This window comes from Podarcis raffonei, chromosome 8 (assembly GCF_027172205.1).
Source record: "Podarcis raffonei isolate rPodRaf1 chromosome 8, rPodRaf1.pri, whole genome shotgun sequence".
Classification (NCBI taxonomy): domain Eukaryota; kingdom Metazoa; phylum Chordata; class Lepidosauria; order Squamata; family Lacertidae; genus Podarcis; species Podarcis raffonei.
Window position 1 is genome coordinate 73272549 of NC_070609.1, and position 23295 is coordinate 73295843.

General features: G+C 46.8%; 1 protein-coding gene across 5 annotated transcripts in view; it reads right to left on the reverse strand.

Moving 5' to 3' along the window:
- Positions 1–23061, reverse strand: part of AGRN (agrin) — a 241442-nt gene extending 218381 nt beyond the window's left edge. For 2 of the 5 annotated variants that reach the window (XM_053400804.1, XM_053400803.1), the window contains exons 1-2: positions 22281–23061; positions 8971–9232 (exon numbers count right to left, since the gene is read on the reverse strand). In XM_053400804.1, coding sequence (XP_053256779.1) covers positions 8971–9232; positions 22281–22502 — 484 coding nt within the window. In that variant the 5' untranslated portion in view covers positions 22503–23061. The remainder of the gene's footprint in view (positions 1–8970; positions 9233–22280) is intronic. The other 3 variants (XM_053400805.1, XM_053400806.1, XM_053400807.1) reach the window with 3 other exon arrangements.
- Positions 23062–23295: the final 234 nt, after the last annotated feature.

Sequence of the window (23295 nt, forward strand, 5' to 3'; positions counted from 1 at the left end):
AAGAGCCCACTCAGGGAATTAACCAAATTGGGCATAAATAATTGAAGCGTCTCGAATCGTATTTCCCCGCTAATCAAAGAGAGTGGCTCAGTGTATAGCTGAAGAGGCAAATATATAGAAAAATTAAAAAGAGAGGCAATTTTGATGAGGGAGGAGAGGAAGTGTGATGTGCCAGCTGAAAAGAGATCAAAATGGATTCTCCGAGACCCTTTTGCTTGGAGAAGGGTCCTCCCTTCAAATTTGTTCCTGGGTGTCCCTGGGAGTCATGTTCAAGGAATGTGGGTTTTTAAACACAGATGCATACGGAACATATAACAAAGGTAAACACACCAAAGCCGAACTCACACTTCAGGGCAAGGCTGTGAGCGAAAACGGCAAGCCCAGGCAAGCTCTGTGGAGGTGCCTGGTTTCCCCAGGGACTTCAGGACAGCAGTGCGAAGTAAAGAGGACACAGGCTGAAGTTGGAAGAGGAAGACAATCTTCGGCCGAATGTTTTGGTATTTAGCAAAATTTATATGCCGCTCAATTGCAATAAAACCTCCGAGCGGTTTGCAATAAAAAATAAAAAAATGCAAACACTGAAATGATCAATAAAAGGTATTTTAAAACATTCGAAAGATAATGGAAATCAATAGGAAGCTAAAAAGAGATTAAAACACATGCCAACGTTGTACACATTGCTATAGGCTTGCCTAAACAAAATGTGGTGTCAGTAGGCAGAGAGTTCCAAAGTGTAGGTTCTACCACACTAACATCGGTTTCTTACAAGTCCTGAATTGGTATTATGTGACACTTGTAACAATGTCAGCTCTGCAGATCATAGCGGTCAAGTGGGGTAAGGCGATCCGGGAAGTAAGCAGGAATAATAATTAAAAGAAAACTCAAAAGATTCCAGGTTAAACATATCAAAATAGAATTTACCAGAGAAGTGTAGTTTAGGGCTCGAATGAGACCGGGGTTTCTCTCTTTTACTCCACATGCTAAAATCTGCACTGAAAAGTTGGAGGTTGGTGTTCCCCTTGGTTTTCGGAATATCAGTGATATTCATCTTGCATGCATTTGCGTCGGAGGGTCCCAGACTTTACCCCTCTAGCATCTCAGATGGTGGGAGGTGCTGTGGCTGTTGGGAGTTGCAGTCAAAAACATCTGGAGGGCACTAGGTTGAGGAAGACTACATTAAGCTCAAAGTCCTCGTATAGCCCCCGCCCCCCACAAAAAAAAGAGTTGTGATTCTGAAAAGGAGGGCCGGATGTTGCCAAGATCTTCATTGGTGACCCCAAGGCACTGGCCAAGCCAATTGTTAACATTACATGTTTCTTCTCAAAACAGAAGTAGCTCATGGGCCACAGGCCAAATAGCCTGACAAAATTGCATCAGGCTACCAGAGCAAGAACAGTTGGGAGTGGGAGTGGGGGCTCGGGGGGCGGGAGGGGTGGGAGAAGAAGAGACGGAAACAGAGGAGTTTAAAAAATAAAAAAAGACATCTGGGTCATTAACCGGAGAAGTTGTCTTTACTGATCCCACACAGGGGAAGAAGAAGAAGAAAATTCCATGTGCAGCGGGTAGGAGGCAAGAGCAAGAAGCAGACAAATTTCCTCCTACGCAAGATTAAAACGCAACCCCACTCCACATCCAGCTGTGGTTCACATCGTGCTGCCACAGTCTTTGGTCATAGTGACCAATGGGCCCATTAATAAGGCAGGCTGTGGAACAAAGTGGTAAAGCCTTAGGTGGACGACAGCAAACAGATGGCTCAGTAGATAGAGCGTGAGACTCTTAATCTCAGGGTTGTGGGTTTGCCACATTGGGCAAAAGATTCCTGCACTAGATGACCCTCGTGGTCCCTTCCACCTCTACAATTCTTTGATTCTATTCTATGGCACCACTTTGCAGACTGTAGGGGTGTCAGATTCATGCAGTCGCGTGAAATAAAATAAACCAATCCCTGCATAAACTGAGTAGATCAGAGAGAGAAGGTACTAGCCCCACCCACTCAGTGCTATATACTGATTTCCTGCTTTGTTTTGGTATTGGTCTCACAGAGAGGTGGAGAACCCCTTTCAGCCTGAGGGCTGTATCTCCTCCTCAGCAACCTTTCAGGGGCTGCAGACTTGTGGTGGGTGAGGCCAAAGGCCCAAGGAGGTGGGGAGAATAAATGCAAATTTTACCTTTGTACACTAGGCTATTTTCGACATACATGATCAGAGATCAAGGGCATAGTCCAGATAGGCAAAACCACTCAAGGAAGGTGTAAGGCAGGGTCGGTGAGGGGTGTGGTGAGGGGAGCATTCCAAGGGCCAGATAGAGAGGTCTGGAGGGCCATAGATGGTTATTTCAGTTGCAAGGAATCATTCAGTTGCAGAGAGTACACCTGCATATTATTCTGAAAGAAAACAAACACACAACTTTCCGAATTGAAAAATAAATCTTTCTGGTTTAATTTAGACAGATACTAATTGTGGGAGGTTTTTTTGAGGAGGGCAAATATTCTAATATATATCATGCAGCAGGCATGAATCCAGTAGCCCCCTGAAGCCTCCACAGCTATTTAAGCCCCCTCCCCACACCAGAAACCTCCACCCATAATAATCTGAGCAGCAGGAGTTCCTCATAGCTAAGCTACCATTTTTCACAGCTGTTGGAGGAACTTTCTCAGCCTCTTTCGGAGATGCAGTGGAAGCCCGTTCACGCCAAAAAGAACAACAGAACCCCACATTTTAAGGAAACAAGGCCTCCAAAAGGATCGGTTGGGGGGGGGGGAGGAACACCACCACAAAAAAGGCCAAGGAAGGATTAAGAGAGAGAAAAGCAGGAGGCTTTCCAGAGAGAGAGATGCCGCGCTCAGGGGCAGGAGCATGGGAAAGAACGGGACCCCAGATTCACCAACCGCTGGCCTCCATGCCAGCGATTTCCTTGCTCAGAGCCACCCTCCAGGAGACTCTTACAAGCTCTTTTAAGGACTCTGAAAAGGGAATTTTGCACGGGCCGCTTTACAAGAACAAAGCCTCTCAGTATTAAGAGGAAGCCTGTGCAAGGGGAGAGAAGGAAGAAAAGGAGGATGGAAAGTAATAAAGAACAGGCAGGAAGAGAGCAAATAAGTAAAAGTGGAAACATACACACAATCTCATCATGCAGACAAGTGGCAAGGCAGGCTTCTCCAACCGGGTGCCCTCCTGATGTTTTCAACTACAATTCCCATCAGCCCCAGCCAGTGCTGCTGGGGATGGCTGTTCTAAAAGCTCAAGGTGTTCTCAAGGTGCCCTTAACAGCTTGTGGCCAGTGTACCTGCGAGATCACTTTACCCCATATATTTGCCCACTCAAGCACTTTAATCTGCGCAGCTGGTTTGCAGGTGCCACATGATACCTGTAGGAAATTGTCTGACAGCACCCACACTATGGAACTCCCTGCCTATTCACATCAGGCAGGCGCCTTCACTGAACTCTTTTCAGCGCTTGCTGAAAACATTTTCATTTAGGCAAGCTTATCCACACACAGAGAAAACTGAAATGTGTTTTAATCTGGTTTTTAATTTATCATCAATTGAATGTTTAAAATAAGTTATTTATAAAAAATATCTTTTATAGATGCTTTATTCTTTTTGTAAACCACTTAAGAAGTTTGCTTGTTTTTTTTACAATTGAGTGTCCTATAAATTATGTGAAATAAATAAAATAAATTTTAAAAAGAGCCAGCATGATAGGATGGATAGGGTACCAAGACCCCAACTGGCCATGGTGCTCTATGCTAGTTATGAACTCTCAACCTTTCCAACCTCACAGGGTTGTTGGGAGCACAAAATGGCCCCATATTTTATCCTCCTTGAAGGCTGGGTATGATGAAATAATCAAAAACACAGAAGTTATTGGGTCAAAGGTTCTCCTCGCAAAAATGGCCAGCGTGGAGGGCAGGGATTATTTTATTTTATTTTTATCAGTTCACTATTTTGCCAAAAGACAAACACAAGCACCTTAGTCATATTCAGAACCCAGCAGAAATACAGTGGTACCTCAGGTTAAGAACTTAATTCGTTCCGGAGATCTGTTCTTAACCTGAAACTGTTCTTAACTGGAGGTACCACTTTAGCTAATGGGGCCTCCCGCTGCTGCGTGATTTCTGTTCTCGTCCTGAAGCAAAGTTCTTAACCCGAGGTACTATTTCTGGGTTAGCGGAGTCTGTAACCTGAAGCGTCTGTAACCTGAAGCGTCTGTAACCTGAGGAACCACTGTAATATGCTCCAAGGCCTATAATCTAGAAGGCTTAGGAAAATTAAAAGATCTTCACTTGGCACTATCAGGACTTTAATGTAGGCAACACAAGGCAAATATTGCTGGGGAGGGCATTCCATAATTGGGGTGCCACCTCCAAAAATGCCATCTTCCTTATGTAACCACATACCTCGTCTTTTAGGTAGGAAAAACTGAAAGATGGTCTCCTATGAAAATATGAAGGTCCATGCAAGTATACAGGCAAAACTCGGCTCAAGACATCAAGACACAAAACAGAAGAGCAGCAATCAGAACAGGGGCCGTGTTTCCCCCCAATATATGAACCACACATGACCAGAACACCAAAACTTACCAACCCCATTTGCAGGGTTCATTCCATCAGTGATGCTAAAAGACCAGTTCCAACAGGAACTGTTTCTATGCCAGTTGGTCATTACAACAACTGTTTCTGAATCTGGGCTTTTCCCCTCTTCCCTCCACATCTCTTCTCCCTCTTGGGTCGTGTTTTTTAGATTGTAAGCCAGTGGTCAGTCTTGCTTCAATTTATTTTATGTACACCACTCTGGGAAGGGTAAAGAAATTGTTACGTACCTACGAATGCTGCAGATAGCATTTAGAAGAGGCATCCGCCCATCCTCGTGCACAGAAAAGAATGAATGCCTCTTCTCAACACAGGCATGCATCGTCTAAAGACAAATAGAGGCTCTTTGCTCCATAACTGTACTTTTATTAATATACAAGATTTATGCAGATTTAATCAAGTCGCTGATTAAAATTCGCAAAAATCAAACAAGTAATATTTCTTTGATCAGGTTAAGTGCCCTATACAGAGTCCTTCTTCAGGTGTTCAAGATGTTCAAATAAGACGATGTTACATGTAGAGACAGATGTTAACCCAGTAACATTGAGCGATCTGTAAAAATAAAACCAAGGTTTCAGCAGGACCTACCGCAGACTGGATTATACATCAAATGGCATTCTGTATGCCCTCGTTTAAATTATTCCCACCACTTCCTCCTCCTCTCCCCTACAAGTACTGATATCTGGAAGCTTGTTTCTGATCATGAGGTAGGACAGGAATCGTGATTGACCTGGGGTATAATCAGAGTTGGAAGGGACCCCTGCAGGCAATCTAGTCTGACCTCTGGATAAATCCAGAGGCAGAGTTTCCCCAGCACACTGCTGTCCAGCCTCAGCTTAAAGACCCCCTAGGAGAGTCACCCTTCTACTCATCCCTCTGGGAAACTGCTTTCATTCATCAAGAAATGTCTCCTAGTTTTCAGCTGAAATCTAATGTCTAGGTCCACAGTTTAAAGTTGGCTCGTTTCAGACAAACCATAGTTAAAGATTAACCACAGTCTGTCAGGCTCTGATAGCACAACAAGCCGCAGTTAACCAACAACAGAAGTGAAAGCTTCCGAATTTTTCTTCAATGACACATTGGAAAGGGGAGCATACAAGCTTGAGGTCAGGATGGGATTGAGCACATCATGCTAAACCATGGTTCACTGTGCTGCAGAAGAGATTAGGAAGGAAGATCTGAACTGATTTAGAAAACTGGATTGCACCATCTTATACAGATAAGATTCTAGAGATGCAATGTTTGGAAATTATGTGGGCATATCCACTGATAGATTCTTTTGGCCTGAAGTTGTTTTCAGTGTCAAATTTGTACTGGCAAAACTACTGATTTCTACAGATGTCCATGGGCTTCTAAATTATATTCCTGCAGCATGGGGATTAATGGCAGGACAACAGAAGTGGATTTTGAAAGCTTTGCACTTGGAGCCTGGAAGCAGGAACACCCACCATCTATTACGCAATGATGTGAGGACCTCGCTGCCCTGGCTACACTTGAACACAATTCTTATAAATGTCAGCTTCATGTAAATTCCTATCTGGATGACTTGTAAAGATTTATACGTTTAAATTAAGATGCATGTATTGATGATGATTATATTTCTACAGCGTGCTCTCCAGGGCGCTAGAGCCATCCCATCAGCATGAAAGGGGAGCCCTATAGCCACTGAGAAGTAGTCTTCTCACCCTTTATGCTGAATGGAGCCAATCTTGAACAATCACAGAAAGGAGTATGGCTGTAGCCATCATGAAGAGACCCCACATTTCTGAATCTGCCACTCACATTGCTGTATCCCACAGGTGCAACAGAACATGAGGCACCAGCAGCTTGATAGGTGCCTGACCCAAGCGACACAAAGCTCTGCGGCTTGGTTCAAGGTCCACATGACTAAGAGAGCAACAACTGCAGCTGAGTCAAATCCCCAGAAATGAACCGAGGTTGCCCTGCATATAGGAATGTCGACATTTTGCCCTCACGGGGCAGTCTGTCTCTCCCCCCCCCCCCGCCTCTTTCTTATCTCCGTTTCCTTCCACAGAAACCTCAACTTGAGAGTCAGCCGCACTTGGGCCGTACACAAAAAATACTCAACTTTCTTTGCAGCCAACAATCGGAAGGAAATAAAGAGACAGTCATCCAGATGGGAAATCAGAGAGGGATTAGTCAGGTCGGGTGAGGGGGGAGGACCTTTCAAATGAGTGAAGGAAGAGGGAAGCCGATACAGAACATTAGAAATCTCAGCTCTGAACCAAAGAGTCACCAGTTCAAGAATCAAATGCATATGCCAAAGTTTCCCAGACTTCTAATACCTTAGAAGCATAATGGAAGCCCTTGTAAAATCAGATTTGGCCCCTGAACCTTTTGGGTGCCTGGCCTGGATTTTTCTCTTCTCTCCTCCTCTTGTGTCATATCTCTTGGATTGTAAACCTGAAGACAGGGGCTGTCTTACATTTAATTGTACAGCTTTTTTTTTTAACCACTGCAGTTTATTATTGTTGTAAAAATTTATTTATTTTTAATTTAAAAAGGTACAAATTGTATGTAAGCTACTCTGGGAAATTTTCTCAGCTGAAGAGAGGGATAAAAATGTTCTAGTAATACTAATAATAATGGCAAGAAGCTCATTTCAGCCCCAAGTCTTTAGGAGGCTTCCCCCCCTTCTTTCTTGTTTGTTTCAGAGGCCCCAGAAAGAGAGGAGTAGAGGCAAAGACTGACTGGAATGTTTATTTGCTGGCTCAACCAGGATTCCAGCAGCCTTCTGTCTTATTTGCTCACCTGCTCCTTGGGCTGAATTTTTGGGCTCTGCACGAGAAGTGGATTTCTTTGCAAAAAAGAAAAAAGAAACTCACACAGAAAAATCAATACAGCCTTTGGGCAGAAGCATGAAGTCAGGTACATTTCAGAAATGCAAGCCCACGTGTTCCTAAGCGACATTGGATTAATCATGGATCATACTGGGGGCCACCTCCTACCAGTAAGAACATCATAAAAGCATAAGAAGAGCCTACTGGATCAGGCCAGGGGCCCATCACGTCCAGCATCCCATTCTCACAGATGCCTGTGAGAAACGCGCAAGCAGGACTTGAACACAAGAGCCCTCCCTGTAGTTTCCAACAATGGGTTTTCATAAGCAGAAGCACCTCCAGTTGTGGAGGCAAAGTATAGCTAGTAGCCATCAATAGCCCTCTCCTCCAAGAATGTGTCAGATCCTCTTAAGCCATCTAAGGTTAGTGGCCATCCCTGCCTCCTGTTCCATGCCATGCATAATTCTATACTTCTATCATGTCTCCTCCTCTTACTCACATTTTTTCCAACCTAAAAAGTCCCCAGAATTGCAACCTTCCTTAATAGGGGAGTTGGTCTAGCCCCTTGATCCTTTCAGTTCCTCTTCCAACTCTGCAATATCCTTTTTGAGGTGAGGCGACCAGAACAGTACACAGTATTCCAAATGCGGCCGGCACCATAGGTTGGTATAACACAGCATTAGGATATCAGCAATATTATTTTCATCATCAGATGAAACATCGGAGCAGTCAACTAGAGGGGAGCAAAAGTGTGCTTCCTTCTACAACAAGGCTCCCAAATTCAAATTGGAAGACAAGGTTCATCTAGTCCGGCAACCTGTTTCCAACAGAGGCTGAAAGAAAGAAAAAGTATACAAAGACAATAGCAACCTCTTCTTTTAAACTCCGTCGTCCAAAGCAAGTGTTAGCAAGAGGTAAACTGCCTCTGAACATGGAAGCTCCATCTAAAGCTTATGCTCCAATTGGAACACATTCGATTTCACCCTGTGCCCTGCTTCCCAAGTCAAGATTCCAACTAATGCCCAGCGAGATGCAAAACCATTTACAGTTGCCGCTCTCAGAACTGCTTCCCATTCCATCAAAAGATTTAGGGTCCGGAAAGCAAAATCCAGCCGAGCCAAAAGTTCATAACACCACAGCCTCATGAGACATGGTAATCGGATCATATACCACAGCAGCACAAAATGTGGTACCATGTGCAGAATATTCAGCTGCCTGCCTATGCTGGTTTTTTAAAGAACACACATCAAGTTCCTAGTCCTTTGTGATTGTGAAATCGCGCTTTAAAGAATGTGAGAGACCTTTGGTGAGATCTCAGAAGTTGGAGAGGTGGCTGAATATGATTTCTAGTGGTTGGGAGGGATCTTCAATGTCCAGCACAGAAAAAAACAATACAAAGCAGCAAAAGTGGTGCAGAAATAACAAGTTATTTGCTCGAGGTATGCAAGACTGCAGAGGGCATTTGCGCAAACAGACCGAAACCTTTCAGCATACACAAAATCTAGCCGTGCAGGACAGGCAGGTTGAAATCTGCACACTTTAGGCAAAGTCTGAACAGCAAAAACAACAACAGACCTACCTTCCACACAGTGCTCCACCTCTTCCAAATTGCGCAGTGTAATCCGCATGAGGCTTGAGTTGAGCATCAGTTCGTTCTTGTGAGCAGGCCACATATAGTGCGGGGCAGGGTTGACGAAGAAAATCCGGGTGTCCCCTGTAGACACCTGGTTGTCGCAGATCAAGGGGTCCCCAAATCCCCCAATCATGACTTTGTTTCCACCTTCCAGGAGGATCTCGTGAGTCACAACCTCTTTGCCCTTCAGATACCGCCAGACCCTCACCTGGAGAATGAAGAAGAAAGCAGGACATTTATTATTACAAAAGCCCATCAATGATGTGATGGTTGAGGGGGTGGAGAACCTCAGGCCTGGTGCAGGGGGCGGCTCCAGGCTTCTCTGTCAGGACCTCAGGACTCTTCCCCCACCTCACGTCCCATCCCTGGGGCTTTGCACCCTCCTCAGGTGTTTTTGCCTGGCTGAAATGTGCCCTTGAACTGCCTTTTGCTTGCCTGGACAAAGGAACAGTGTGTGGTGGTTTGTGTGTGAGGAAAAACTGGGCTACTGTGCAATGATGAAATTTGCATTAATTGACCTGCACACTTTTGGCCCTGCCCACTGCTGGTATGTGGCCCCCAGAATGTTGTCTACAAGGAAATGTAACCTCTGGGCTGAAACAGGTTCAGAATCAGGGCTATGGGAGACCTCACATTCAGAACCAGTGTGCCACCAAATATCAGGAATAGGAGGAGGAGAATCCAAGTGGCCACTCGGGGGGGGGGGAATGCCTTTCTAGTAAAGCAAAGGCTACCTAAACGTAAGTGAATGCTTGCTCCTATTTATCCATCCCCAACAGTTGAGACTTAAAAGATGGAAAGCTCCTTAGAGAAACAAACATGTCTGCCCCCTTACATCACTTTGTCAAGTGCATGTACTTGAAAAACACAGTAAATACTTCTGTGATGACAAACCTTTGTTAAGTGTTATATCCTTGAAGGGTTGTAGCTCTGCTTTGCATGCAGAAGATGGCAGGTTCAATCCCCAAGTATGGCTGGGACTGTCCCCTACATGAAACCCTGGATAGCCACTGCCAGCCAGTGCAGGTAATACTGAGCTAGATGGGACCAATGGCCTGACTCTGTAGAAGGCAGCTTCCTATGACCCGACATCCTTGGACAACACTGTAATATTTCAACATTGACCACCCCTATTGAAAACTGGGCCAGGTCCGTGTGCAGCAAATTCCATATACAGTGGTACCTCGGGTTAAGAACTTAATTCGTTCTGGACGTCTGTTCTTAACCTGAAACTGTTCTTAACCTGAAGCACCACTTTAGCTAATAGGGCCTCCTGCTGCTGCCAGAGCACGATTTCTGTTCTCATCCTGAAGCAAAGTTCTTAACCTGAGGTAATATTTCTGGGTTAGCGGAGTCTGTAACCTGAAGCGTATGTAACCTGAAGCGTATGTAACCCGAGGTACCACTGTACACCAATCCCCCCAAAGTCCCAGCCCCATATTCCTTGGGGTGGCTTTACATCTCTGCTACTGAGGAAAGAGAACCGTTGGCACGGGTGGAGAGGCAAGCTGGAGCACAGGAGGACTTGATCTGATGCCATAACCGAATCCGCAGGCCTTTTTATTTCCTGTCTGGGCACATCTCAAGCATACGTCATTATGGGCATGGATGTTGCAAGGAGGCCACTTGCGATTCCCTACTGCAGTACCCACAGAGAGAGAGAGAGAGAACCTCTACAATTCTGAGACAGCAAAGACAAACCATCGACGTTTGCCATATCAGCACTACAAACCATTGATGCCGGTCATATCAGAACTACTTCCATGAGAGGAAAAAACAGGCACTTGTAACAAAAAATTGAAAACTCTAAAGCTGAGATGAGGACCCTTTTTCACCCTGTGGGCCACATTCCCCTCACAGAGACCTTTTGGGGGCCACATGCTGGTGGTGGGCGGGTCCAGAAGTGAAAGTGGGTAGAACGACAAATGTAAATTTTTCGTTCTTATGGTAGGCTAGTTTCACACACCGCTGTCAACCCTCCATCCAAGAGGCATGGTCAGGGTTCAAGGGAACATTCCAGTCAGGCAAACAACAACAACACTTGAGGAATGTGTGAAGCAAGCTGGGGGGCACATGACATGGGGAGAGCCCTGTGAGCCAGGTGGAGAGGCCTGGGGGGGTGTCTGCATTTGGCCCCCAAATCTGATGCATAGCCTTGGTCAAGTTACAGCTGCAGAGAGGGTGTAACAAAACTCCTCTTCTTCCTCTTGCACTCGATTTTTTAAAAAACAAACAAACAAACAAACAAACAAGGGAAAGCATTACTCTTTAAATCACAGGAAAAGTGCCAAGCTTCCGTCACCTAAAAGCAAATCTCACCCCCTTTTCAGTGTCAAAAATCCCAACTGCAGGCCTTGTTTTCCTGGTGCGAACATTTTCCACAGACTGGCGAACTACCAGACCCACTTCAGTGGAGAGGAACAATCACAGACCATAGCTTGTCCGTCCTCCGTCCCCCACTTCTCACTGTAATCAGCTTGGGGGTTTTGTTTCCATGATTTTAACACCAGCAAAGGTGCCCGTTTCTCCCTGCCTGCGAAAAATCTGGGGCGAGCTCGCTGCCTCTGACAGGGCACAGAGAACGCGGTAATAAACATGCCGAAGCTCAGGTTAAGAGGGGCCACCTGAAGCCGCAGAGAGTTATGGAATGCATCTCTTCCCCGCCGGGAACGGAGCCAGTTCCAAAACCATGCCAAAGGAGGCATGAAAGGCCCTTCGCACCAGCTGCTTGCCAAGGTGCGCCCTGCAGGTACACTTTACCCCAGATTCAAGTCGAGGCAAGGGAAGAGAAAAGGAAAAAAAGAAAACCACAGGATGAACCCCACCCATTTTATTTGCAAAGGCACAAGAAAAAGGGATTTGCAGCTCAGCAGCAAAGGCAAAGACTGGCCTCACATCCCAGCTTGAGTGCAAAGAGATGCTTGGGTACGCCATGCACATAGGTAGGGGAACTAAGGAAGCCCAGTACTGTCTACACTGACTGGCAGCAGCACTCCAGGGTCTCAAGAGTCTTTTTCCCAAACCAACATTGAAATGCTGGGGATTGAACCTGGGACCTTTCTGCATGCAAAGCAAATGCTCTAAACTTTGAACTATGGCCCTCCCCACTAACTCCTGGTCATTCCCACCCCAAGCAGAATTTATCTGAGCACAGTAATTTAGATGGGAGGGCCCTCTCTCTTTTTAGCTGGTACTGTTAATCAATTGCAAGGCAGAATTGTTGCTGATCTACCGCAAATGAGTTATAGATTGACCAGTAGATCTCCATCAGCCCACCTCTGATAAAGAGAAGTTGCTTTATTTATTTATTTTGCATGAGTACACTGTGGCTCAGTGGTAGAGCATATGCCTTAAAAAGAGGAGGTCGGTCCCCAGGTAAGACAGGGAGAATATCCCCTGTCTCAAACCCTGAAGAGGCACTGCAAATCAATGCAGAGGATGCTGAGCTGGGTAGACAAATGGTCTGCCTCAGTAGCGTCCTATGTTTCTGTGTTGTGCCGTATTTTTCGCTCCATAAGACGCACTTTTTCCCTCCCAAAAAGTAAGGGGAAATGTGTGCACCTCTTATGGAGCGAATGCAGGGGGGAGGCAGGCAGGAAAAGCCTCCAAGAGCCGCACACAAGCTCCACGCAGCTCTTGCGAGCTTTTCCCCAGGAGGGAGAAGGGACTGACGCGGCCAGTCAGTCCCTTCTCCCTCCTCGTAGAAAAGCCCGCAGGAGCCGCGCGCTCCTTAAAGGGTGTGCGGCTCCTGTGGGCTTTTGCGGAAGGTGGGGGTAGTGGCATAGCCGTGTGCAGCCCCTCCCGGCTGGAGAGGTTGTGCACGGCTAAAGAGGAAGCCAAGACAGTGGGGTGGATCCCGCTTGCTGTCTTGGCTTCTTTGCTCTTTGGGGCTGGGGGGGGCAGGCTTCCCCCGGCAGCCCCAGAAGCTCTGGGAGAAGCGGACAGGCTTCCCCCTCTAAAAACTAGGTGCGCCTTATGGTCCGGTGCGCCTTATGGCGCGAAAAATACGGTAATTGAGGGGATGTGGCTCCATAGTACAGCAGTGGCTTTGCATGCAGAAGGTCCCAAACTCAACTCTCAACATCTCCAGGAGAGAACCCTACCCGAAACCATGGAAGGTCACTGCCAGTCAGTGCAGACAATACTGAGCTACATGGATCAAGGGTCTGACTCAGTATAAGGCAAAAAACCTGTGTTCCAGCATATGCAGAGAGTGAGAGAGAGCTGGGTCAAACTCTGCAAGCAGCATTTTCAACCCTCTGCTTCTCATGAGGGAGATGAATAGATGGGATGTGAAGGTCATACAGTATATGTAGAGACACTGAACTCATCAAGGGCAATTAAGACTCCTTGCACAGTGAGTCACCAGGCACGTGAAGAATTTATTTTAAAGGGGGGGGGGGACTGTGAAGGAAGAGACATAAGGAGATCAAGCTTGGGAGATAACAGTGGCAGTTAAGACCCTTCCAGCGACAAAAGTGCGCTTTAGAGAGATTTATAAAGACAGCGAGAGCAGGGGCCATGGAAGACAAAAATGCTTTTACGAAATATCTTGCGTTTAAATTACAGCTGGGAGCATTAATGGGTACATCCAATCAATTAGCTGAGGATGGAGAATTCTTATTAAAAATGTGTGTGGGGTTAATTGGACAGTCATTCCCCTCCTTACACACACACACACACACACACACACACACACGGGAGGGGGGAGGTCAGCCTTTTAAGGGAGACCAAGGGTTAAGTCCCATTATCTTTTGCCTGCACATCCCCACCCCTCAAACCCGCTCCCATGGGACTGCTGTGACATCACGGAACATTCACCACACATTCCAAATACTCAGGGGTGGGGGAAGCATCAGCTATGGAAAGCAGGACAGGAAGGAAAGGAATAGAGCTGTCCGCAACATGTGGCAGAGGGATGCAATTTTTTCAGGCAACACATATGAGGGGGGGTGGCGGGAGCAGTTCCCCCACTGCTCCCACTACCGCCAATTCTCCTTTTATGCATCCCCTGAGGATGCAATAGAGGACCCTGTCTCGCTGCCAGTTTTGGAGTCAAGATTCGACGAGTTTGATCGAAAGGCTAGCATACCTGATACAGAACTGGATAGGCCAACCTCCCTTTTGCACCTGGGTTAAAATAGCAAGCACTAACTGTGGACCTAACACACGCAGAAACCTCTTCCCCCCCCCCCTCCCCAGGCTGATAAAGAGCCCTGTGTGACTCAAAAGATACAACATTCCACACAGGAGCTGGTCTGAGCAAAGGGGAAAAGGGGGGGGGGAGCACAGCTCATACACACAAGTATTTCGTCCACTGGCTTCTGACTCAGAGAGCAGACAATGAACCTGGGTCAACAGCACAGAAGGGTGCATGCACACACCTCGATTCTTCTCCTCGCTTAGTCACTCCATCCAGCAATGGGGAAGCAAGATGAGCAAGTCTCCATCCCAGCATTTGCCCTCTGTCCTCCCTCTCCGCCCCCACCCCCCTCGATTCTTAATCAGTTGGCAGGGAAAGCAATGCCTGGAAGCAATCCGCAACTCTTTAAACAGCATTAGCTCTAATTTCTTTCATTGGCTCTATCTCACTCATCTTTTGTGTATATTGGAGGCTTCATCCTGGGAGGGTTAGGATTTAACCAGCAGAGACGGAGAAACTTCAGCGGAATGCACAGCACATCTTCAGAGAGCACTTTGACAGCGGACCACCCAGTCCTTATTAAAACATTCCCAACTGGGGGAGAAGCAGAACTGGAGGTGGCAGGTGGGGGAACATCACGCCATGAAGCAGCCCGGCCAAAGGTTCTCACTGCAACACCTCAAACAGGTTAAAAACCAGGGTGTTGTATGCAATCCGTTATGCAACCTCCAATCACTGACAGAGGAAAATTAGGTACAAATTGGCCGATGAAAGATTTGTATTTATTTATTTTAATCAACACACCTATGCTATACGTTAAATGCCTGCACAATCTCAATCTTCCCTCCCATGAAGCTGCAATGGGCAAACCAGTTTAATCACCAGCAAAGGCCTAGATCCAGTGGTGGTGGTGGTGGTGATAGTGTGCCTTAGTTATAATGCTGATTCTATGAGATCCTGGTTTTGGCTTCATCTTCTCTCACACCAAAAGGGCTCAGAATGGCACAGATGGGTCCACCACCATCCCCACTGCTTCTCCTCTGCAATATCCATAGAACAGCCCTGCAAGGCAGCTTAGGTTGAGGACACAACTGTACCTGCCAAGTCCAGCACGGGATTCACAATGACTCACATCACTTATCTGGTAAGTAAAGGCAGGGTACTGGCAGCTCTAGGGCTTATCTATGCCCTACCCGCTGATTTACCCATATGAATACAACCTCCCCAAGCCATTTTTAAACAGGTCATCATCCCCCTGCCCAGCTTTTGGAACAGAGACATGCCCTGCTTGTGGGAGGGAGGTCTTTTGCAGGTGCTGGATTAGGCCTCACTCTCACCCTCCAATTTTCCATCTAAAACACATACATACACATCTGTATTTGGCTAATACACATTTACCAAAGTATAACTTTACCCAGATAGAGAAAGGTGTAAAGCTCTGAAAGGATTTCACCCCAGTTCTCCCTCTTCCAATCTTTATTGGGGTGCGGACAAAAGGGGGCATTTGGGAAGATGGGCTGCAACTGGCCAGTTTTCCTCGCCCTCCCTTGTGGTTTATCCACTCACACACAGACACAGAGGAGATTTTAAGTTCCCATTCATGAACAGCAAGACCTCCCTCCCACACACACCATTTACAAAAGCGGTTCTTGGACTACAACATGCTGCCATTCCGAAAACGACTTGATAGAACAGGAACCGCCCCCCCCCCAAAGCCTTCCCTCGCGCCCTTAAGGTGTGCAGAAGTAGCTTGGCAATCACTGCCATCCGTAGCCAACAACAATTTGGGCAAACGCAGTCTGAAACAGCAGAGAGCTGCTGAGCCTGGACAATACTGAGCCAGATGGGCCATTGGTCTGACTCAGTAGAAGACAGCTTCCTGTGTGCTTCTGTCCATCCCCCGCTCCATGTTCCGCACTTTGAAGGCACAGCTGCCATGCAAATTTGGAATCCGCTAGGTTCATTCCTCCACACAAACATGTGGGGAGAGGCACAGCTCAGCAGGAGAACATCTTTTCTGCAAGCCGAAGATCCCAGTCAATCCCCATACTCTCCAGGTGGTGCTACCTGAAGACATTTTGTGTGCAATGCGTGTACACTATCACTGAGCTAATTTCATAAGCCTACGGCTCCCATTAGTGATGTAGGGAAATGAGAGCTGGACCATAAAGAAGGGTGATCGCCAAAGAATTGATGCTTTTGAATTATGGTGCTGGAGGAGACTCAAGAGACTCCCATGGACTGCAAGAAGATCAAACCTATCCATTCTGAAGGAAAGCAGCCCTGAGTGCTCACTGGAAGGACAGATCCTGAATCTGAGACGCCAATACTTTGGCTACCTCATGAGAAGAGAAGACTCCCTAGAAAAGACCCTGATGTTGGGAAAGATGGAGGGCACAAGGAGAAGGGGACAACAGAGGACGAGATGGTTGGACAGTGTTCTCGAAGCTACCAGCATGAGTTTGACCAAACTGCGGGAGGCAGTGGAAGACAGGAGGGCCTGGCATGCTCTGGTCTATGGGCTCACGAAGAGTCAGACACGACTAAATGACTAAACAACAACGGCTTCCATATCAGGGGCTGGCTAACCTTTTTTTGGCCTGAGGGGCAGATTTAGCCTGGGGAGGGGGGCACATGCCAATGGTGGATGCAGTCACCCCACACTCTTGCATGCTCACACACAAGCAGACAGTGTCACCCACTCCCCTCAGCAGATCTGGGTTGATTAGCGGAGGACAGCGGGTTACTGCCTGCTCTTCACTCATCAAATGACTGATCTGATGAGCCAGGAGGGGTTCACTGACATCTCCAACAGGGAGCTGGCCTCTGCCTACTCCAGCTCTGCATCCATATTTTTTCCCCATTTTGTCCCCCCACCAAAATCAATGGGGGGCTCTGGTAGAAGGGGACAGTTCCAGAAAGAAATACTTGAGGGGGCTCGATCAGAGGGTCCCCCTCCCCAAACAGAGCCACCCCTGCTTTATGCCAATGCCTTAATGGTGGGAATGGTTGCCAATCTCTGCAGAATCTGCCTTGAAAGCAACTCTTCAACAAAAGGTACGTTCAAAATTACCCCTTGACTGGTGGCCACTGGGAGTGACAGGGCAGAAGCCCGGGAGGGCCAACAGCAGGTGAAGTCAAGAGTCAATGATATTCAGAGTCAGACCCAATGAGAGATGAAGCCAGCTAATTCCTGGCTTGTCCTCACAATATGTCCTGCCAAATTCTACTAGGGTGGTACTTAGACAGAGTGACAGCAAAGGCTACTCTCTGGTCAGGTTGCAAGGAGGAAATTAGGCACATGGACTCGCCCTGTGAGAAACCAACCTCCACTGTTCTCAATACCCTTGATCCTTATAAATAATAGTGTGGTTAATTATTATTTTTAAAGGAAGCTGTGTTGGCCCATAAAGGGGGGGGGGATCATCATCAGTATGGCTGTGCAGGTCCTGCTGACCCCAGTTCTCCTGGCATACTTAGAAACAGAAGATCTTCCTGCAGTTAACCAAGATTTCTGTTCCAAGACCAAACACAAGCTATACCTTGTAGCGGCAGGGGTTATTTGCAGTGGTAATAAGCAGTGAGTCTGCAGCAACAGGGGTCAATCTTGAGGAACGTTTTACAGCATGATGGCGTCCAAACATATTCACCCAGTCGGTGTGACCTTTTCCTTCCCATCAAAATTCCTCCCCTGCCAGAATTTGCATTGCGAGCTCCATGGGGCAGAGGGCTCTCTGGGTTAATCCTACTCTAGAAAAGCTCCATGCCTACCAACGCTGCAATATAAATAAAAGAAATTGTCAGCAACCATGCTGGGTCATTCATTATTATTTTTTTAATTACACAGGTTTAGTGGAAGAAGAGGGAACATACTACACTCTTCCAAGCTGGTGGCTTTGAAACTTTCCCAGCCTGGAAGTATAAAGGCAATGTGCTCTACTGCAGACACTTGGAATTGGGTTTGCTTAAAAGCAGTCTTGCAAAGATGTTGCCTGCTCCGGGGTTAGCCGCACTTTTTAAGAAGGCTACTCTCCATCTAAAAATACATAATTATGTACTGAAGCTTTTCAAGTCGCCCAATGAAAAACATGTGTCCTTGCTTTTTTCTTTTAAAAGGAACTTGTTTAGATTTAGAAGAAGGAAGGTTACAAAGAAAAGACCTGCCATCAATCAAAACAGAAATATACTGGTGCAGTGATTCTCAAGATTACATTTCCACTGACTTTGAGATCTAGACAAGATTGTGAGGAGGGTGTGTGTGTGTGTTATCAGCTGGTTTATAAGTACATCAAGCAACATGAAGTGAGGGTGGCACTCACCTTTCCAAATTAATCCACTGTGAAATGGGGGGGGGAGAGAGATGGACAGACAGACAGATTTAAATCAATCAAGTTCAAGTAATTGCTCTTCACAGATGAGAGGCTGTCTGCTGTGCCTCCACGTGGGTCAGTGTTCTCAGCTTGCCTCCTTCCATTATGATGGTGGTGGTTCATGCAGAAACCTAAGAGGGTGGGCTCCTCCAATGGTGGGTAATTAACTTCTTAATCTTTACACACACCCTAAGAAGTCAGGAAGAGACCATAGCTCATTGGCAGGGTGCCTGCTTTTCATGCCAGCTTCAACCCCCAGCATCCCCAGGTAGCGTTGGGAATATTATCCTGCCTGAAATCCTGGGACAGCCGCTGCGAGTCAGTGTAGACAATATTCAGCTAGACAGACCAATGGTCTGACTCAGTATAAAGCAGTTTCCTATAATTCTATTAAACAAAGGGACATATCTCCGTGGTAAAGCATCTGATCTGTAGGACAAAAGGTCTCAAGTTCATTCCCCAGTATCTATAGGCAGGACTGGGAAAATTCCCCTGTTTGAAACCCTGGAGAGACAGCGCAAGTCAAGGTAGCAATACTGAGCTATTTGGACCAGTGGTTTCACTCTGTATCAAGCAGCATCTTATATATCAACTTCCTTGGGTACAAGGATAAAGCATCCCTCCCATCTCAGTGGGCCTAAAGGTTTGGGAAACCCATTTGGTTAAAGGCAAATGAACTTGGCAGATACTTATATTAGGACTGCACTGTTTTTAGTGAGTGATTCAAGCTTGCAGGGACGCTATGCCTTACATCAGCACTCCCCAATGCGGCGCCTACCAGACACTGCTAGACTACAGCTCCCATCATACATGTCCATTGGCCATGCTGGCCACGGCTGATGGGATCTGGAGTCCAAAATTATCTGGGGTCGGAGGAAGGTTGCTTTATGTCACATAAAGTGCTCCATTCTTTCATCTTAAGACTTACAGAATGGAGACCCAAATTAAGTGGCTCTGCATGCAGACAGTCCCAGGTTAAATTCCCCCTGGCATCTACGGTTAACAGGATCAGGAAGCAGGTGAAGGAACTGCTGGACTGCAATGAACAAACAGTCTGACATGGTATATAAAAGCAGCTTCCTAAACTTGCAGTTGTTCATAGAGGTGGAAGGAAGCAACCTTCGAAGCGGAACAGAAGAACATCAGAAGAGCCCTGCTGGATGAGGGCAAAGGATCATCCAGCCCAGTATCCTGTTCTCACAGTGGGCAAACAGATGCCACAATGGGAAGCTTGCAAGCAGGACTTCAGCGCAACCACACTCTCCTCTCCTACATTTGCTGGAGAGGCGTACTGCCTCTGACAGTGGACACAGAGCACATAGCTATTGCGGCTAATAACCACTGACAGCCTTCTCCTCCATGAATTTGTCTCATCCTCTTTTAAAACCATCCAGGTTGGTAGTCTTCCACCCTCAATGTTCAGGGGCACTTTTAGTTCAGATGCCTCATGCTGTCCTAAGGTTGAATGCAGTCCAGAAGTGAACTGACATCACACCAAGTTCTAGGCAGATTTAGCCACTTGGGCTGTGCATGCACCATAAATCTAAAGTGCCTATTTCCTCCCCCCCCAAAGGAATCCTGGGAATTGTAGTTTACAGGTGCTTGGAACTGTAGCTCCGTGATTGTTAAACTACAGTTCCCAATATCTCTTTTTGGGGGGGTGCTTTAAATGTATGGTGTGTACGCACCCTTGGACATCACCGAGACCAAACTGGATGAAGCCCAAGTGTGTCAACTTAAATTAAGTTTGCGGAACTTGGGGGGGGGGGTTAAGACTCCACAGAGCCCACAAACCTCTTATCTTGTGGTAGGGTACAGATATTCTAGAGGGTGAAGGAAGAAGGCTTCACCACCCAGCGCTTAATGAATTTGCAGAACTCATTGTTGCAAGGATGAAGCGATGGCTTTAACATAGGATCATGGGGGAAAATATTGAAGGTTACATCAGCCTTGCATATTACTATTTAAGGGGTCACTGTGGGCAACAAGGAATTCCACACAGGTGGACTTGAACAGGCTGGCAGAACAGGGATGGCTCACTCTACCCCACCGACAGCCATCTATTTCTGCCTTAGTTGCAGAGGATGCCAAATCCTTTCCTCCAAGGATAGCATGAACACCAAGAAGGTTGTTAGACAAGGGTCACTGAGATCCATCCCTCCTTTGCAAGCTAGTTTAATGGAAAGCATTTGTTTTTTTACTAGCCTAAGGCTTACAGACAAGGTTGGGTGTGGTAAGGTCTGTTCTGTCAATGGTTATTAGTTGTGAAAACTATAGAACTTCCATGTTCTGAGGCAGCCTATCTAGAAAAACCAGCTGCAAAGTACAACTGCAAGAGGAGGACCTTCATGCCCCTAACACTTACGGAGGTGGGATTGTAGGCTGACCCAGAGCAAAGTCAGTCTTAGATATCTGTGAGATGCTGGAGTCCACTGAGACTACTCAGAAGGAAGTGGGAAAGTGGGAAATAATTCCAGGCCTGAGCTCCACTGAACTGATATTCACTCAGTTAACAAAGCCAATCCTATGGCCTCAGAAGAAATCCTTGCTGTACCCAGTGGTGGTTGCTCTCACATAAGTATTCATGCATATGGAGATGGCATGTAGCTCACTGGCAGAGCATCTGCTTTGCCTGTGGAAGGTTCCTGGTTCAATCCCCAAGGTAAGTCTGGGAGAGAACCCTTGTCTGAAATCCTGGAGAGTTGCTGCCAGTCCGTGTCAATAATACTGAGCAAGATAGACCAGTGGTCTGACTCTCAGTTTAAGGCAGCTTTCTGTGTTCTATAGTATTACAGTGGGTTTTCTTTTTTGGCAGGTGGGATAATACATAGCAATTATTTATCTGGAACTTCAGCCCATTTCAAACTGTTTATCCTATTCTGACTCAAAGTGAGCGTTGTCACCGGCACCAAGAGCACTGTTCTCCTACAACACCTTCCTTGCATTTTCTTTGGGAGCAAATATATATATATTGCACTTTTAAAAACTCCCCAGGAATGTACCAAAAACATAACCGTGAACAAGCAAAAGATGAACTTCACACCTCAGACACACCTTTTGTTTTTAAAATGTTCAGTTTCTACTTTTAATTTTTCAAAAGTGATAAGTCACTCAACTAAAAAGCAACATCACCCTTTAGTTCTAGCAACAGTTGTGAAATGGGTGGCAATCGGCGGGTTGGGGGGGGAGGTGCGGATGTATTTGTCCATTCACTTATTGAACAGGGGAAAAAATAGCATTTCAGTCCATGCCCGCCCACGCGAAAACTCAACTATTTCTTGCTGGGGGGTGCAATCAATGTAAGAGGCAGTTCAGGGCCTGGCGTCGGAAATAAAGTTGTTTCTAAGTTGGCCTGTTTCAGCCAGAAATAGCAGCAAAAAAAAAAAAAAAAAAAATTCCAGAGATGTCCAGTGGGGCTACTCGGATGTAAGTTGTAAACTAGGAAACAGGAGCGGGTGTGTGGGGAAAAAGAATCTTTTCCAAGCCTGACTCCTCCCCAACCCAGTTTGTTCCCATCGGCAGGTTTGCAGTTAAGAGATCGACAAGTTGCGGTGGTGGGGTGGGGGTGTTACAAATTACCTTTTTTTTAAAAAAAAAAAAAAAAGCAGAGACAGAGAAAGTTTTGCAAGAGAGTGAAGATCACAACACAGAGACTTTGGCATGGGGAACAGTGAAGGTTTCAACCCAGCCAGGAAGCGCAGCCCATTGAGTGTGTGAGCCCACCTCCCTCTGCCCCGAATTACCTTGCAAGAGTAGGTCTGATGAACCGGATCCACGTTCACGATTTCCTCCACCGTCCCTGTGAGGACAACGTTAGCTTCTTCCTCCCGCCTCTCCAGTTCCCTCTCGGGACAATTTCCATTGCAACTGCCCAGCCACGATGCCAGCAGCAGCGGCGGCAAGAGGAGGCGCAGGAGGCGAGCGCCAGCGAAGGGGGACCCGGGGGCTCGCTTTTCCCACCCCATCGCGGCACAAAAGCAATCCGGGCGCGGGGTGGGTGGGTGGGTAGAGGAGGCTTGCAAAAAAGAGAACGAGAGAGAGAGAGAGAGAGGAGAAAAGGTAACAGGAGGGAGGCGGAGAGGAGGGGGGCGGGAAACAGTTTTGCTGGAGAGAGAGGGGGCGAAAGGATCAAGCCCTTACAAACTGCACAGTTGCACCCCCAAAATGGGATTTTGCAGAGGGAGGAAAGGAAGGTTACTTTTATTGCAAAAGGGGGTTGAAAGGAAAGCTGGTGAGGGGAGGAGAAAGCTAAAAGAAAGAGAGGAGAAAGGGATGGATTTCTAGCTCTGGTGAGGCAGAGAGAAAGAGAGATTTGCTTCTCCTGGTTTTCCTGCCCCTGCTTCTCTCGCTCGCTCTCTCTCCAGTGTGAGAAAAGGCAAAAGGGGGGTGGGAGGGAATTTGCATGCGATCTGAATTGCTGATAAGGAAAAGGGGGAGGGGGAAGCGGAGGGGAGGGTTTGCGAAAAGGAAAAGCGGGTGGGGGGAGAGAGAAGAAGAAGAAGAGAAAGCCTAGCTTCGCTCCTGGCTGGCTCCCTGCCTGCTGCTCTGCTTCTGTCTTCTTTGCAAAAGCGAAAAGAAAAAGAAAGAAAGAGCTGGAGTAATAAGGGGAGAAACGCCACCCGCAGGAAATACAGCTCACATCAGGTTAATGGATAATCAGGCCGCCAAACGTGATGTGACTTTTAAAGGTGCAGCTTAAGACGGGCAGAAGAGGAAGTGGAGCAGTCTTCTGCTTGGAGACCTCAAGTGGATTTATTT